The sequence below is a fragment of the Dromaius novaehollandiae genome, chromosome 10 (genome assembly GCF_036370855.1).
Source record: "Dromaius novaehollandiae isolate bDroNov1 chromosome 10, bDroNov1.hap1, whole genome shotgun sequence".
NCBI classification, from domain to species: Eukaryota; Metazoa; Chordata; class Aves; order Casuariiformes; family Dromaiidae; genus Dromaius; species Dromaius novaehollandiae.
The window spans coordinates 11,526,975-11,543,200 of NC_088107.1; the positions used below are offsets into that span (position 1 = coordinate 11,526,975).

Genomic DNA, 16,226 nt, shown 5'->3' on the forward strand with positions numbered 1-16,226 from the left:
GGTAACTAGGAAGCAGTTCCTCCAGCTCCTCCGTCAGGTATCCTCTGGGGAAACTCTGTGTGTAGGGCACTTAACGGCTCACCTTTTCTTGAGTGTATCGATATCTTCCCACTGTGGCAGCCGTGGGGTGAGAAGGGAAGGCAGGCCATTTTCAAGTTGGGTTTAAACTAGTGTGTGCCATCAGTTTGCCATCCTGACGAAGCATCGTAAGATGATTCCGGGGAGCAGAGCACTGCGCCTCTCGGCAGGGTTGTCTCCTTCCTCCCCGCTTGAGAAGTTCTGCCTTTCTCTTTTCCTGCTGCTCATGCAGAGACCACCCAAGCACAACAGCTAAGGGGATCTCCAGAGCTGGAAGGCAGAGGCAAGGCTGCACCTCGTAGCAGAAATGAGGCTTTCCATGCATGGGCTTTCTTCCTTGGTGTATCATTTATTGTTAATCACTCTATGTAGATCAGTCCTTCCAGCCCGTTGATTGCTTTTGTGTATGCGTGTGTGTGTGTGTGTGTTACCAGCCTTTTGGCAGTGTTGTTCACAGTGCCGAAATAGTTTTCCTGGGTGTGGTTACAGCACGTGACTCTTGTCTTCCAGCTCTGGCAAGATGCGTGTTTGCATATGGGGACTAAATTGCCTTGACCTCTGCAGCATATTGGCTCTTCCAGTGTAGTTTGTGGTCCACTATTGGCTTCTTGTAGTATTGCTGCATCCAGCTTTCTCTCTCTCTCATGTTGCCAATGCTTTTTCCCCAGATGTGTTAGCTTTTTTCTTTTGCAAGCTAAATTTCAGTTTGCTTTCAGCTCGTATTTCACACTGACCTAGGATTCTGAGAATCATTTCTTGTAGTAGCTTTATTATGACTGGTTTTAGTGGAGTGACTGCATATTTCTACACACATACATAGAGCATAGGAAAATATATTTGTCTTGGTGTTTGCAAAGGTTCCCAGTTTACTGTCCTGTGGTGCCTCTTCCAGAACGTGAAAGGTGTTAAGTGAGGTGGATCCTAGCAAGGAAACACCCAAGCAAGGTTTCTCCTTCCAGACCCCGCACCCTACTGTCATGGCATCTTTTGTCATTATCATTTGCTTAAACTAATTAGTTGCTAGTTGGTTTTCAGCCCAAATGTCCCTGTTACCATTTGAGCCAGTGTAAATTTGTATTTCTGTATGGATTTCTTGAGACACTGTTATCTGCAATCCAATTAGGTAGCATTCATTCAGGATTAATCACCTGGGGAACTGTTTGCAGAACTGAAGTTCCCGTCTTCTTAGCACCATCCTACTCTCACTCTGTTTCCTTATCCTCCAGCAGGCACGCGCTAGGGCCGCTGATGTGCTTCATGAGAAGCCCCATGCAGATCCAGCGCAGGTTGGAGGCTTGCTGTTCTAGTTGTTACAGAGTAGCGGAAGGAAGATGATGCCTGTCCCATTAGTTTACTCTCTAAAGACCATGTCTCAAAAGAAGCAAACCAGTCTGACTGCATCAGGATTTCTTGATTTCAATAAAACTGCTTACCGATGTGATGCCCTGCCCGTAGAAACATAAAATAGCATTAGAGCCTAAGGGAGAAAGCAAACATTCATCTTAAAAAAGGGGAAAAAAAAGATGACATTCCTTTCTGCAGCGCCTTTCCAAATACCAGGGCTTTTGAAAAACATCAGTGGAGCAGCAAACTCAGCAGATAATGCTTTTTGCATGGCGTCTGGATCAGGTGACTCACATATGTTCACATTTTCAGGTACTCCCTTTTGCTGCTTTTTATCAGGAGATATTTTTCAAGATCTTCCTCTTTCACTTGTGCAAACAATTTCCCTTTGTCAATGTCAGTGTTTCTATCCACGTGCTCACAGCTTTTAGAAGAACGTAGCATAAAGTTATTAAACCTTATGGTTTGAATTTTAATGTCTGCAATGATATATCACCAGTAACAAGTTTCTTCTTTATGTTAAAATTTTTTTTTCCTCTGCATTTGTTTGAGTGACTCTGCCTTGGATCTTTTTACTGTTGTTAAAGGAGCAGGTCAGTTGTCTGAGCAGGTTTTTTGAATTGGTGCTTCTGGTAGAATGACAAGAATTTTTATGTTAAGAGATGAAAACAGATTAGAGAAGATGCATTTGTCAGACAGGGCTCTTCAGCATTAAAATGCTATGAATGCTTTGTCCTTACATTTTGCATTTTATGCCGTCTTCTGCCTCACAAATAAATGGCTTCACCTGTGTATATGATTGCCACGTTATTTTACTGGGTGGGATCTGATCGTACAAAGACAGTGACTTTGTTTATACTGCCAAACTGTATGCCCAGCTGTGCTTGCAGTATCAGGCCCTTAGCTGTTAAGTTTTTAGAAGCCCAGAATAATAAAGATTTTAGTGACAATATGTTAAGATGAAATGCCAGCTTCTTTAGCAGATGGGGGAGCAAGGAGAGACAAAAGCTGTTTTACTTACATATTATCTTGCAGAATGGTACTGGGTTGGCAATTTTTTGATGAGAAGCTTTTTTTTTTTTTCTGAAACATTTGCTGCTAGATAAAGATGGTGTTAATGTAGTTGTTTGTCAAATGCCGGCATTAGAGTTGACCTAGTGTAATACAGGATATCAGGATAGTCTCTGTAGCCAAAAGTTTGTTGTCTGATAGATTTGATGAAAATGACTGCCATTATGAATGCTGTATGCGAGACTGAATTGGGGATCTTCAGCATTAAAGGCGTGAGCAGTGTGAGCTAAAACTCTTCAGTTGTGAGGCACAGCTTGGACGCGTGTCGTGTGTCATCACCAGTGCATTAAAAAGTAAAGGCAGATGACACCTAGAATGAAAATTTTGAACACTGGCTGAAAGGCTTCTGGTTGTATTCCATGGATTTGTGTGAGCTGTACGTAAACACTGTGTCTGGATCCCAGGATAAATTTGTACGTTTATTGTTCCCTAACGTCCTTCCTAGTTCTAGATATGTGTCTCATTAAACAAGTTCTCTTCTCTGTGTAATTGCCTTTTGCTAGTCATTTGCACAACATGAGTCAGAATAATACACTGTTTCCTTACAGCTGCTTTACAAAACAAAATGGTAACCTGATTTAAAACAGGTTTTAAAACATGAGCTGCCATGGTTGCAAAATGGAGAGTGCTAAGCTCCCTTGCTTGGTATGAATGCCAGTCTTGATTTAGAGGAAAAGAGTGTTTTAAAAAATTAGTATTCATGTATGTGGGAAAGCGGCAATTACAGTTCTGCACATGTAATTTGCCCCTTGACAGCCCATATCCTTTTAAAATCATTGTTCCTTGAAAATAAATCCTCAGGCTGCCCCTCAAAGGCAGGTATAGAGATGAGAGAGAGGAATGGTCAGGAGTCTTGGTGGTGTTTGGAGGAAGACAGAAAGTTAAAAATCAGAGACTTTTCAAAGAGAGCAGACTCTGGAGTAAACTTTCACTGCTGTAACACGGCTGTGGCTGAGTCACATGGTTTTTAGGTAACTCATGGGTGTCCGTTCATAGAAGCACTGTATTTCTGATAGGCTGTTTAAAATAACACAAAATGCTTGCATATACCTCATAACACAAATTCAAGATGGGAAGTTAAAAAGTAAGTCTTAATCCTACAAATATATAAACATATAAGCAACTTAAAGCCCATAGTTAATCCATTTAAATTAACATCAAACCCAAAGAGAGAACTCACATGCTGAAAACTAGTGTTTGTGATCTGGAATTTTTAATTACATGTTTTTTAGAATGAGGGAAATGCCACCCCAGCAAGTCTGCTCACTACCATATTGATGTATTCAACTTGTGTCTGACTTTAATGGCACTTACAGTTCTAAAAAAATACATCTTTCTGTCTGTCACATTTTTATTATTACACTTGAGTAATTTTTTTCAACATGATTTAGTAATTAGGGTTTAGGTTCCTAGGTATGTGTGTACATGCTGTAGTGCTTTGAATATTTTTATATAGTATCCTTCCTGTAAGCTGCTTCTTGAGACTTTTTTTTCTTTTTGAGGAAAATGTTCATTTTGATAAATAATGTTGTGCACTTTTTAGGGAGCGTCTGAGTAGAATTAAGCAAATGACATTTTTGGTCAAAAGTAAATGAAGACTAAATGAAAACTGTCATTCTGTGGTTTTGGAAGCAGAAAAAGAGGCGGGCGGGAAGGAGGATGAAGTGGCTTGGAAAATCTCGCTCCTGACTCTCTTTCGGCAGACAGATTAAAATTCCTGAGAGTTTAACCTCCACCAAGGGCCTTTGCTAAGAGAGTATCTGACAACATAATGACAGCTTCTGAAAATCAGCGCAGAGGTAGAAAGCAAAACGAGTGCAAATAAGAAAGCTGGGCCCGACTGCTGTGCACAAGCCATCGTGGCTTCGTGAACCTCCTGTTGTCCAGCAGTTTTTGGGCCCCAGTCCTCATGGGCAGAAGTTCCACGTTCACCAAATAGTCTGCCGGTTTAATCGGATGCTTTGTACCATAGATGATGGTTAAGGCTGGGGAAATAATGGAAACGGTTCTTTACCAACAGTTGCTTGGTTTATAGCAACCCTAGGCTTTCTGCAGACACCGAGCTCCTCTGCAGGTACGAGTTTGCAGTTTATCAGCAGGCCAAACAGGAAAACCTGAGTTTGAATGAAAAATTACTGCAAATCACTCTACTGTTTCACTGGTTTTGTAATTAGAGTTTGTTACTGCTCCCTCCCCTCGGACTGTGTTCGTGTTATCGTTCTGCATGTTACTTGCATCACAACAAAGTAATTGGCCTGTCTTCGGATGATACCTGGGAGGCGATACCCATCCCATAGCCCCAAAATCTGGACTTAGGCTTCTCCCTGGAGAGTCACAGTCCACCATGTTCACACAAGCACTGTAAGTGCCCTGATTTGGTGCTCTGACTGTGCCTGGCCCTTCCTCAGCCCTCAGCACTAGGAATGTAATGTCTGTTCAGGGACCTCCATCATACTCGCTGGCTGCAGAAAGATGCTTGCTTGGGTGGCTTCTGCACTGCCTACGCAGCTCAGCTGGTGCAGATGGGCTGTGTGCGCAGAAGGAGATTCACCCTGGACTTGGGTAGGGAGCAGGTAAATTGGTTTATGAGACTGTAGAAGAAAAGGATATGTTTTGAAGCAGTTGCTTAAATCCTGCAAATAGATGTTCTGGTGTGAACGCCTACACTCAGGTATTTAAGACCATGAGCCTACATGGGCCTGTGGGTCCATAGAAAACCGCACAGTAAAACCCAGTGTGTGCTTAGATGTCTCACCGTTCACTCGTTCTCATCCATGCTGCCGAACCCAGCCTCAGAGGGTTGCAGGACACTAAAAATGTTCTGTGCTTTCAAGGGACAAAGTTTTTGTGTTCTTTTCCAGTTAACAGTAAGCAGTTTTCTAACTGCATGCACTGGTTCAGGGAAAAGGAGTGTTTCAGTCCCCGATACACTCCTTAGCTGCAGACCTGATGCTCACCGAACAGGCCACGGAGGACACGAGCAGAAAGGGTTTCTGTACCCAGAGGCCCAAGAGATAGCTAAACCTCCAGAGTGTCGAATGTGGATCCGCACTAGCAGGAGCCTCAGGGCTGCGGCAGAAGCAGCAGATTGCTCCCTTCGTTGTCTCCAGCACGTTCATGTCCACCCTTGCGTGAACTGTAGGATCGTATTCTGGGGCCTGCAGCCGCTGTTGGTCACGTTGCCTTGCTCCGGATGAACTAAGCCGCAAGCCATGCTGTCACCAGGGTTCGTGTACTGTGTGGGAAGCTGGACCAAACACCGCACTGGGACTCTTGGTGCTCTTCAGCCTGGAGATTTTGTGCCATTCCAATTTTTAATTGACTTCTTTTTGGGAAGTAAATTACGTTGGAAAAGAAACAGTAAAACAAGCCAGTCAACTCGGGGAGATAGCAGTCTTCCAGAAATTTGCTTCCTTTTGGCTTCAAGTGTGCCAATATGGGTATATGGACTAGCAACACTTCTTTTAATAAGAACTTGAATTGTGGGTTTTTTGATACGTGAAATAGATGAGTCTTGAGTATTAAAGTTGCTTGAGTGCATTTGGTCAAACATCAACACTCTCGGCAGGCTGTGCCTGAACAAAGTGGTTTTGATAAGTTGACAGGCCAAAACATCCTATTTCATAAATATAACATTTTTCCCTAGAAACAAACAAAATCAATGAAACAATAAAATCCCAGTGTAAATATTGGAAGGCCCAAAAATATTCCTCGGTCTCATGAGTTCTTATACCATTCATCCACTCTTCCTAGCGCATGCGATATGGAAAGTGGCAGGATTTCTCTCTGCATACTTTGGGGAAGAATATAGTATGACTTGTGATGTCCGTTTCACTTACCAGAAGAGAGTGGCAGGAGAGAAGCATGGTGTTTGTGCAAACCCTAATATTTCTTGTTTCTTAATGTCTTGACTGTTTAATTTGATTTTATTTGCTGTATGTCTTCCAAACACATTTTTATTTGTGTATTTATTTCATATATTTCAAAAGAAAAATATTCGTAGTAAGATGATAAACTAGGGTAATCAAATTTTGACATCAGAAACTGTCCTAATTTGGTGTTAGTGGGCTCACGATGGTTTGCTCAGGTGGATCTGCCTTGTGAACAGTATTTTGATACCTAAGGAATTATTGAGACAAAAAGCAATCAAGCTTCACTATGCTTATACTTAAAGGAAAAACGAAGTAAACACAAAATGCCTCAGAGCTGGCAACATTTGTTGAAAATAAACAACCTCTCCCCATGTATCCACATATAAAAAGTAGTTTTGTGAGCTGTGAAACTTCAGTTTATTTTTCTCTGGCTCGCCTTTATGTGGATTCTCTGCTGTCTAATGTTGCGGTTGAGCTTACACGGCAAGCTTTCTCTCAATGTAGAGGCTAACCGTCTGTCAGTCTTCTAGCAGAGAGCCCGTTATCACAAAACATGTGGAAACTTGGTACCTCTTTCACTTTTCTTCTTTTGTCTGATTTGAAAAAATCCTCTGATGTTTCCCTGAATTATTACAGGGAAGGGTCTGACTGTGGCAGGGAAACACTTCATTCGAGAAAATGGAGCAGTTCTGCAGCAGTCTCACTTTGGTATGTGGCCATCTGGAGAATTACAGTTTGGTAACCTGAAATCCTCCTCACACAAAGCTGAAAGTATGTTATTAATAATACCTAGCTTTTCATCAAGTGCTTTATGGGGAGAGCAGTACCATTGTCCCCGTTCGTAAAAGCGAAACCGAAGGAGATGCAGCGATGTGGCCAAGGTCATCCCAGAGGCCAGGGGCAGAGCTGGCACTGGACTCTGCATCTCCTGAATCGCCTCTGACATTCTTCTGTCCACCAGCCACTAACGCTCGCAGAGGGCTTTAAGTGTGTGAATCGATCTGTTGTCTGCAAAGCCATGCATATAGATACTAGTCACGCAGAACTAGGCTTTGGCCCCATTTTCATGTTGAAGAATAAAGCAGCTCTGCAGAAAGTGTATTTCAAGTTTCTGTCTTACAAATATGCTGCTAATTAGGGATGTAAAGGGGCTGAACTCAGCTGCAAGACTGCTGATCTTTCCTAGTGAGGCATTGCCTGCCAGCATTGTTAGGACTCAGACTAACCCTTCATTGTCTTCTTCTGTCTCATTGAGGTCCTGGGCATGCACAGAAGAAAAAGGAGGATTGATGTCTTTATATTGTCATTTCTGGCTGTCTGCAGGGTACCCTTCAGCCATTTTCAGCAGCGCTCGAAAGTATACTCTGCTGGTTTTAATCTTGTTTTGCTTTTTGTTTTTGCTGGTAGCACTCTCTCATGCCCAGAGACTTTTTTTAATTTTTACTTTTGTAGCTGTGCAATTCTACCTTATTAAGTTGGTTTCTGCTTCTAGTCTCACCCTTCACAGGGTTATCTGTTGTAATGGGTGAAAAAGTGCATATGCCAGCATTTCACACGAGTAGTTCTAAGGTGCATTAGGGAAAGAGCAGTGTTCTTGTTCAAATATCTTATAGTCCTGATAAATGAGAGACAAATTCTGCAGTCTCCAGTCAGCTTTAGTGGGAATGTTCAATTTAAGTATCACAGAATTTGAGTCACTGTTTTTGTGTTGGGGGGTTGTGGATTTTTTTTTTTTTTTACCTTTTAGGATCCTCTGGGAAAAAAAAATATTTTACATTCTACAGAACAATGTTTTAAATAATGATCGAGAAAAGATACTGCCATACTGCTGATGCCCAGTAGCATTAGCTATTAAAAACGTATTTAAATTCATGTGAATAAAAATGCTAGTTTATGGAAAAGCAAAAATATCTTATTTTAATAATGACTTTTGGAGAGTATTGCTTTTATCCATCTAGAATTTTGTTTATCAGCTAACTGCAAAAGATCAAGCTGCTTGCCTGTGTTGGGCAATAATGAGCAACTTTAACCACTTTCCAGCAAAAATACTATAGGCCTTTGCTTGGCTGCTGTGCAGTGACTCCAGGGATTTCAGTGGGAGATACCGATCTTTGCAATGCTTCTGTGTGCTTTTGCCAATCAAAGGCATTTACAGTATGTCAGAACAATCAGTGGTTACTGCTCTGCAGTTTTAATTCCCACTTTTTGCAAAATAAAAGGACTTGTTCTTGCGGTTTCTGTGCCCGCATATGTATTTCTGCATAGTGAAGTAAAGCTTTCTTGCCTGTATATGTGGCCCTGATAGGCATTTTGGCATAATGCATTTTTTTGCGGTGTAAAATTCTGTTGGAACATAATGGAACAGGTTCTGGGAGCTGTTCTGGTCAGAAAGCCGCCCGAAAACCTAGGGTTCCTGTTGCTGAACAGCAGTGTATCCGTAGCACAGAGATCTCATGGTGGCCACACGCGGTGGCACCTGCCGTCCCTCCCGGTGGAAAGCCATGGGCCCGGGGTGCCGTTGCGCTATGGCGGGCTGAACTCCCCTTCCTGGGCTGCTGCAGTCATTTAAGCCTCCACGGAAAACTGCTTTACGTGGACAAAACTTGCAGTTTCTCTGCTGCGGGCACCGCGGCTCTGCTCCCGGGGCCGTGGTCCTGCAGCCCCCGCGCAGCCCGCAGGCAGTGCCGCCCTCCCGGCTCCCGAGCCTCCGTGGAGCCGCGGTGGGAGCGAGGTGTTGCGGTGTGTGAGCACTGCCAAACCCGGGCTGTGGGAACCGGTTAAAAATACTACCTCAGAAGTCAGCAGTTACTCAGTTCCACTGAGAGCAAAATATTCCGGCTGCGTATACATCCCAGCCTGTAAACCACAATGTAAGGAGAAGGATTTTTTGCTCACCCATCGGTAGTCCCTAGCAACACCACTTGATACAGCCCTGCTCTGGTTTGTGAGGGCCAGGCTGCGTTTTCTGTTCAGTGCTCCTGACCCTAGAAGCCCAGCATTTGTTTACCAAAAAAAGAAAAAAAAAGGCACAGTTACGTCTTTAAAGTTCGGCTGCTTGGTTGGCAAACAAATGCTGGGAAGCGCAGCTCTGCTGAGGTTGTGCAAAAAGAAAGCGATTGTTTTTCATTAAGCAGATGACAGCAATGGGAGGAAAGGGGATAAAACTCGAAATCTGAAACCACCTGCTTTAATTTTAGCCATAATTGAAGCGGCTGCCCATGCTGTTGCCGATGCGCAGATCGGATTTGCACGCCATGCGCTGCTCTCACCGACTGCGGTGGCAGCAAGCTCCAGCCCCCTGTCTGCGCTGGTTCAGGAGAGGATGAGTCTCCTGTTTGATTGCAGGTTATAACGGGCATTTTAGAGTCTGTCTGTTTCCTTCCAGGAGCAAAATGCAGTAGCAGGCTGGCGCTCTGATAGACAGATGCTTTAGTCATTAGTGAGGTTTCTGTGACTACAACACTGTGTCCTAGTATGGGCGCACTTATCTCTTTTGTTCCTGGTTCGAAGCACTGATGCTTTTCTCGCTCTTTTTATTTTTTTCTTTCTCTCTGTCTCTCTGTCTCTCTGTCATTCTGTCTCACTTTGATCTTGCTGAAATGGGGAAAAAAATCAGATCCAAAGCTTCAGCATATTTAACCAAAACGTCTTGTAAGATGGGAATAAGCTGTGGTGGAGGGCAGCAGCAGGGGCTGCAGCATGGTTGCTGTACTGCTTGCTTTCTCTCGCTGCAGAACAGCAGTAGTCATCAAGGAGTGCTGGGGTTGGTCTGCAGCTAAATAAGCATTTAGGGCTTATTTAGCATTCAGTGGGCTGAGGGGGTTTTGCTGTGAATGGATGGGCTGTGCAAAGCTCTCTTCTTGTGCTCTCTCATGCAGGGATTCTGGTGAAACAGGTAAAAAGGGAAGAGAACTTTCCAAACAGCAGAGAGGGTCTGATCCTGCACTAAACTCCCTGTTTTTTTTGCCATTGAGTTAAATAGAAAGAGGGTATCACTGTCAATTCATATTTGACTTTGTACAGCACTGGATGCATAAGCCTGAGAGCTGGGGAGCTCACAGCAAAATCAGTGAAGGCAGGAAGAGTCTTGACCTCAGCTGCACAGTGAAATTTAAGAGGGGGAGCATTAATGGCCTATCCTTGAGCTGTTTTGTGCAGATTTATACTGCATGTGTTTGTATGTTTATGCCAGCTTTCAAGAGCTATGAAAAGCTCTTTTATGGTTTGTTGTGATGATACATGGTCAGTGGGGACACTCAAATGAATAAAGAAATATGCCACAAAATGAGGAGCAGGTGAGCTGCATGACAGATGCGTGTGCTGTCCTGTGTCCTGTGGGGTGCTGCTCCTTAGCTAACAGCATCAGGTGCTGGGAATACGCCGTGAGGCTTAGCTGCCCTTGGGACGGGGCTGAGGAGGAGATCCTCGCTGCTTGGAGCGTAGGACACTGTGCGATGTAAGATCCCCATTTCCCTTCTGCTCAGCCTTCCCCACTAAGCGCGTCTTCATTCCTCTGCATTACTGATCATTTACAGCTGTTAGCTTTATTTCCTGAGAAGTTCTTAAAGGGCTGCGGCAGGGACCGGACGGCACTGTTCTGTAGTGCAGTCCCGCTCGAGTCCTAGCGGGCATCGCTCATCTCACTTGGTGGAGTCTGCGTTTTGCTGGGGCCTAGTCTCTTACTCGACACCTTCCACATCATACTAAAGAGGAAGAAGACTGTATCATCCAGACAGTTGAGGTGTATTACACAGGTACTTGCTAAATTGCTGGCATAGTCTTTGTTGGTCCAAAGCTTAGATACCTGCAGCTTTAAGCAAGCATAAAATGTGTTGCAGAGTGCAACATACTATCTCCGTGACTTGCAATGAGTTTATGAAGTGGGTTGCAGGGTTTTTCCTCTTCACAGTCTTTTTCTCAGTGTTGCAGTCTAATATCTGTATTAAAATAATGAATTATTGAGAAAATAACCAGATTATGAGCACTTACTTAAAAAAATAGTGAATGTCAGAAAATAATGAGTCCTGGAATAGCATCTTTGGCAGTCTTTCCTCTATATATTCTTGGTGATGAAGAATGCCCCCAGAACAGCCTGTCATGTTGTTTCTGTGTCTTACACACAGCTGAACTAAAACTGAATGCTAGTTTCCATCTTCAGCGAGTGTATATTCTCTTTTTATGTGCATTTAAATAATATATTCTCCTTTTATTTATCAGTTCATTAGCTTTAGTATATAAATTCAGTTCTATAATTGCTACACCTACAAAGTGTATGACACCTCTGACCATTACAAATTTCCCACGCAGCACCCGTGCTGCGCAGTGAGTGCATGCAGGCATATGATCCGGCGTCCCAGGGACTCCTCATGCATGCACCACGCTGGTGGGGTGGCAGCTCCTGCACTCCTGGGTCTTGCCGCAGAAAGGAGCCAGCATGTGGTTTGGAAGTGCTCTTGCATCTCCCAGTCTAGGTATAACTTCAGAGAATACTCCGCTTAGGCCTAAAAGATCCGCATCCGTTTCTTTTGCAGAAAGAAACCCTGTGAAACTACAGCTCCGAGCGTGACTCTGGTTTCAGTGGCACCAGCTGGTGGCCTTTCAGCAGGACCAAAAGGACTTGAATTCTTATCAGAGCTCTTGCTCCTTTGAGAACTGTGTAGCCAGCAGATGCTTTACAGAGAAAGAGAATATCATTTGAAAACAATCCGGTGTTTATTAATCAACAAGAATTCAGTGTTTGGGGTCCTTAGGCAGGAAAAGAGAAGGAGAGCATCTCTAGGCCTGGCCCCCTGAGAGAAACCATGCAGGGCTCCCTTCTCCTTTCTGCACTGAAGAGCAGATTCCTTGCAGCACTGGTGTGTCAGCACTTTGTTTTCAGTTCCAGTGACATTTGGCAGGATTCAGTATGCTTATGCTGAGATTGGGTTGCCTGAGACTCAGGCAGCAAGCCATTCACCTGCTCTCTCATGTTGCCCCGTAGATATCTAGATTTACTAAGCTCTCTCTGCTTAGCCTGCGAGTTCCCTGGGCATTTAATTTTAGGTGCCTACGTAGACTCAGAAGTGCCATTTCTGGGAAGACGGGCACTTAGATCTTACTTAAAGCCATGTTTCTGTTTTTTGTGAGGTAGGCACCTGGACTCTGTTTATTCCCTTGGAGAAGACTGAATAATTAGATACGGACAAGACTAGTAGTCATGAGCCTGACCTTGTGCCTTATGATCAATACTCTTGCTCAGGAACTGGGAGACTGGATTCTAGGTCCTGTTCAACCTGCGGGATTTGTCCCAATCCCTTCTGTAGCTCGGGAGAGCACCCTAACCATCCCTCCCCCAGGCTGCTGTGCAGCCTTGTCTTAAGAGGTAAGAGGCCAGGAGAGAATAGGAAAGAAGAGGTGGCATGCAAAGAGGAACGATGACCGAAGAGCAGTAGTTAGGACACTCCAGGGGAAGGAGAGTCACAGACCTTGCTCCCTGGAGTGCATTACGCATTTTACACTAGATATCCCCATCACCACCAGGAAGCACCAATGTGAGATTGGCTGGTTTTCCCTCCGCAGATTCTCAGAGATGCCATCTGTTCCCCATTTATTGTATAAGTTGTTTAGGTGGCCATGTGAGACAGACAGGATTGCCCTCTGGGCTTGGATGCCTTTGATGAGGCAGTATCTGAATTTAACACTAAAATTAAACAGACTTGATTTTATTGCCTTCATGTATTCTAATGCCCATGAAGTCATTAAAACTTCATGTCTGCTCATTGATCTTTTTTCTGTTGTCTCACTGAAGTTTCTGTCATATGCTGACGTTTGTAAATATTTTGTATGCTGATGTGCCTGGTTGACTGAAAAATCCAGAGCTGTCTTCCCTGCCCCATCCCAGAGAAGGTACAAATCCCTTTTGTATATCACAAATGCAAGCATATTAGGGGAAGTCAAACGATTCGTATTTTTCATAAAGATATTACTGAAATTGTCTATGTGAACATGAGATTTCTGGCTGGTACAACTGTGGGTCTGAGATACACGTGCTTTGGGTTTGGGTACTCTAATAGCGGGGCTACTGCTATAACCTAGTCCGGCAGGGCCGTGTGATGGACGCTTGCTGTGTGACCTGTCCCGTTGTACCTGCTGTGTGCCAGAGCAGCACTGGTTTGCTCTGGGAGGTTGTCAGCAGGTTGCTGCTGCAATGCTGTTGGAATGCTGTGGCCCTTCTCTCAGAGCATAGGCCCATGCTCACTGAGGTACGGGCAAGTGCTGCGCCTGCTGAAATTGAAGCCAGCCGTGAAAGCACAGAGCGGGACCTCCCAAGGATGCGAGATGTCTGCGCTAGCACTTCCAGGGCTCGCTCGTGGTTCTCAGCTCTCCTGGTGGCCACAAGGGACCTGATATTTGGTAACAATTCTGTGTCCGTTTTTGTCTCACAGATTGATGAGCTCCCCGAGGGAGCCGTGAAGCCTCCAGCAAATAAATACCCCATCTTCTTTTTTGGGACCCATGAAACGTAAGTGAATGAACATGAGCTTTCCTTTGAAAATATCCTCTTCCTCTTCAGCTTAAGTCTGCTCCAGTGGCTTTATTGGAACAAATCCTGACTGAAACCATTGGGAGCCTAGTGTTAGATCCTCTCATTTATATTAACACATGGGAGTGGAACCTGCAAGTAGGTGTGAATGCTGCTGCCAGGATGGTATGCCATAGTCTGAGCATAAATAATAATCAGTTTCTGTGTTTCCTATAAATAAAAGTGTCAGCATAAATTTAGTAAAGGATCATCTGAACTCAGATGAAGGGTCAAAATAAATTTTATTTGGAGCAACACAGTAACAGACATCAGCTTATTGAATTCAGACATCTTTGGGTTCTTGTTGTGTGACAACTTGCTTGGTAGCTGGTAAAATGAAAGGGAGCAGAGCCGACCACAGAGTCTCACACAGTCCTCAAATAGCTTTAAAATACACGTATTCTTTTGAGATTTGTGCTGGGGATATGGTAGGACGGAGCTCTCAGAGTGATGAAAGAACTGAACCAGCTGACCCTATAGGGAAAGAAAAGGATTGGAACAGAAAGGGTAAGTTAGGTCTCTCAGTAATTGCTAGGAAGTACAGAAGTTCAAAATTATAATGTAACTGGTCTCTGTCTTTTTTAAACTGTGCACTGAGCTGGTTAAAAAAAAAAATCACAATTTCCATTTTGTATGAAATGTTTACTTTTCAAAACCTTTCTTTTCCCAGTTGTGGGAAACATGTTTTGTAGAAACATGAAAAATGAAATTCTGATGATATTTTACATTCAGTTTTAGAATTTCAAAGCTTCATTCAAAAGTTGTTTGTTTTCAAATGCTAACATTATTCCAGAACATAATATGGCCCATAGCTCATAAATTATTTTTCATTTTTAAAGGCTTTAAGGGCAATTTCTACCTAATAAAGATCAGACTAGCCTCTTTACTAGTTAAAATATTTCCTCCTATTGCTGTAATGAAACAATTTGATATTTCAGTATGTTGTGATCTACTACTGCTGTCATGAAATAATCTAAAAAGAATAAAGATAAAATAAACTTATGATACTTCAAAATTGGAAACCAAAATGTAATTTTATTTTTTCTGAATGAAAACCTTTTTTGAGAAACATTTTGAGAAAAAAATCCTGACCAAGTTTATTCTAAAACAAATGAATCCCAAACTGCTGATCTGTTTTGTTCTGGTTTTATTAGCCTGTGATCTGACTGTAACATCTGAAACAGGAAAACATTTTGTAGTTACTACCTTAATAATTTACAAAGCATAACTATTAAAAAAGAACTGTAGATTGCAGCCCATTAGTTTTATAGCAGAACAGTGCAAACTGTTGTACCCTCCCAGTGACAACATATTTCAAAAAATATTTTAAAATTATAATACAATTTTTCAGTATTTACTATACATAAAAGGCTGTAGAAATGTTTCCATATATTATTGTTCAGCTAAATTAAGGTGGAGCATTCTAAGTTTCACAAGGTTTTCCTTTGTTATTTGTATTATAAATGTTTGTATGTATTTTTGGTGACAAGGAGACATCTCTCAGTATTAGCAAAAGTATAGATAAAATAATTTTTTCAGATCCTTTGCTCTGTTGTTGCTTTTAATATTAACAATACATCTGTATTTTTGGAGATCATGGTTTGCATTTTAAGTAGAAATGCATTCTTGGCCTTGCATTTTATAATTAAGGTATTTCTCAATGAGACAACGGAGTTTGAATTCCATTCTGCCTCATGCGTAGTTAAGAGGAAGGAAGTTCTTTCTCCCAGAGACTTGTCATCTAAGGCCTTTATCCACCAGTTGGCTCTGTGCTGGCAAATTTCTTGGCCAATGGGATGATTCAACTGAATGAAACTTTGCACATTCATAAATGCGAGGAGGAATCAGGGCATAAATTAATCTGAAATTATGTTTACAGCAAGGAAGAAATATGATCCTGTGATTAAGGTATTAGATACGGTATTAGAGACTCAAGAGAGCTGAGTTTTCCTCTGTACTCTGCTGTCAGTTTGCATTTGACCTTGGGCAAATCTCTGTGCCTCAGAAGCCCATCTGTAAAAAAGGAGAACTCACCTATCTCCCGAAGATGTTACAAGAATAAATGCATTATCAATGGTGGAGCTCCAAGATCCCGTGATAATAGAGACCACAGAGTTAACAGTAATTGCAAAGATCAGGAGGAAAGTAGGACAGTGATTATGATGAAGGACACTGTGACTTGCTCAGCAACGATCATATGTTGGTGACATAGAATCTTCCACGTAGGAATGAACTATTTTTTCATCTTCACTATTTTTAACATAAATTATGTTTAACCATCCCAGTACCGTGATGCAGAG

The 16,226-nt window shown here is 42.7% G+C and overlaps 1 protein-coding gene across 1 annotated transcript in view; it reads left to right on the forward strand.

Moving 5' to 3' along the window:
* Positions 1–16,226, forward strand: part of HDGFL3 (HDGF like 3) — a 39,977-nt gene that overhangs the window by 10,595 nt on the left and 13,156 nt on the right. Inside the window, exon 2 of the mRNA XM_064517303.1 lies at positions 13,790–13,866. Within this exon, the coding sequence (XP_064373373.1) occupies positions 13,790–13,866 (77 nt within the window). The remainder of the gene's footprint in view (positions 1–13,789; positions 13,867–16,226) is intronic.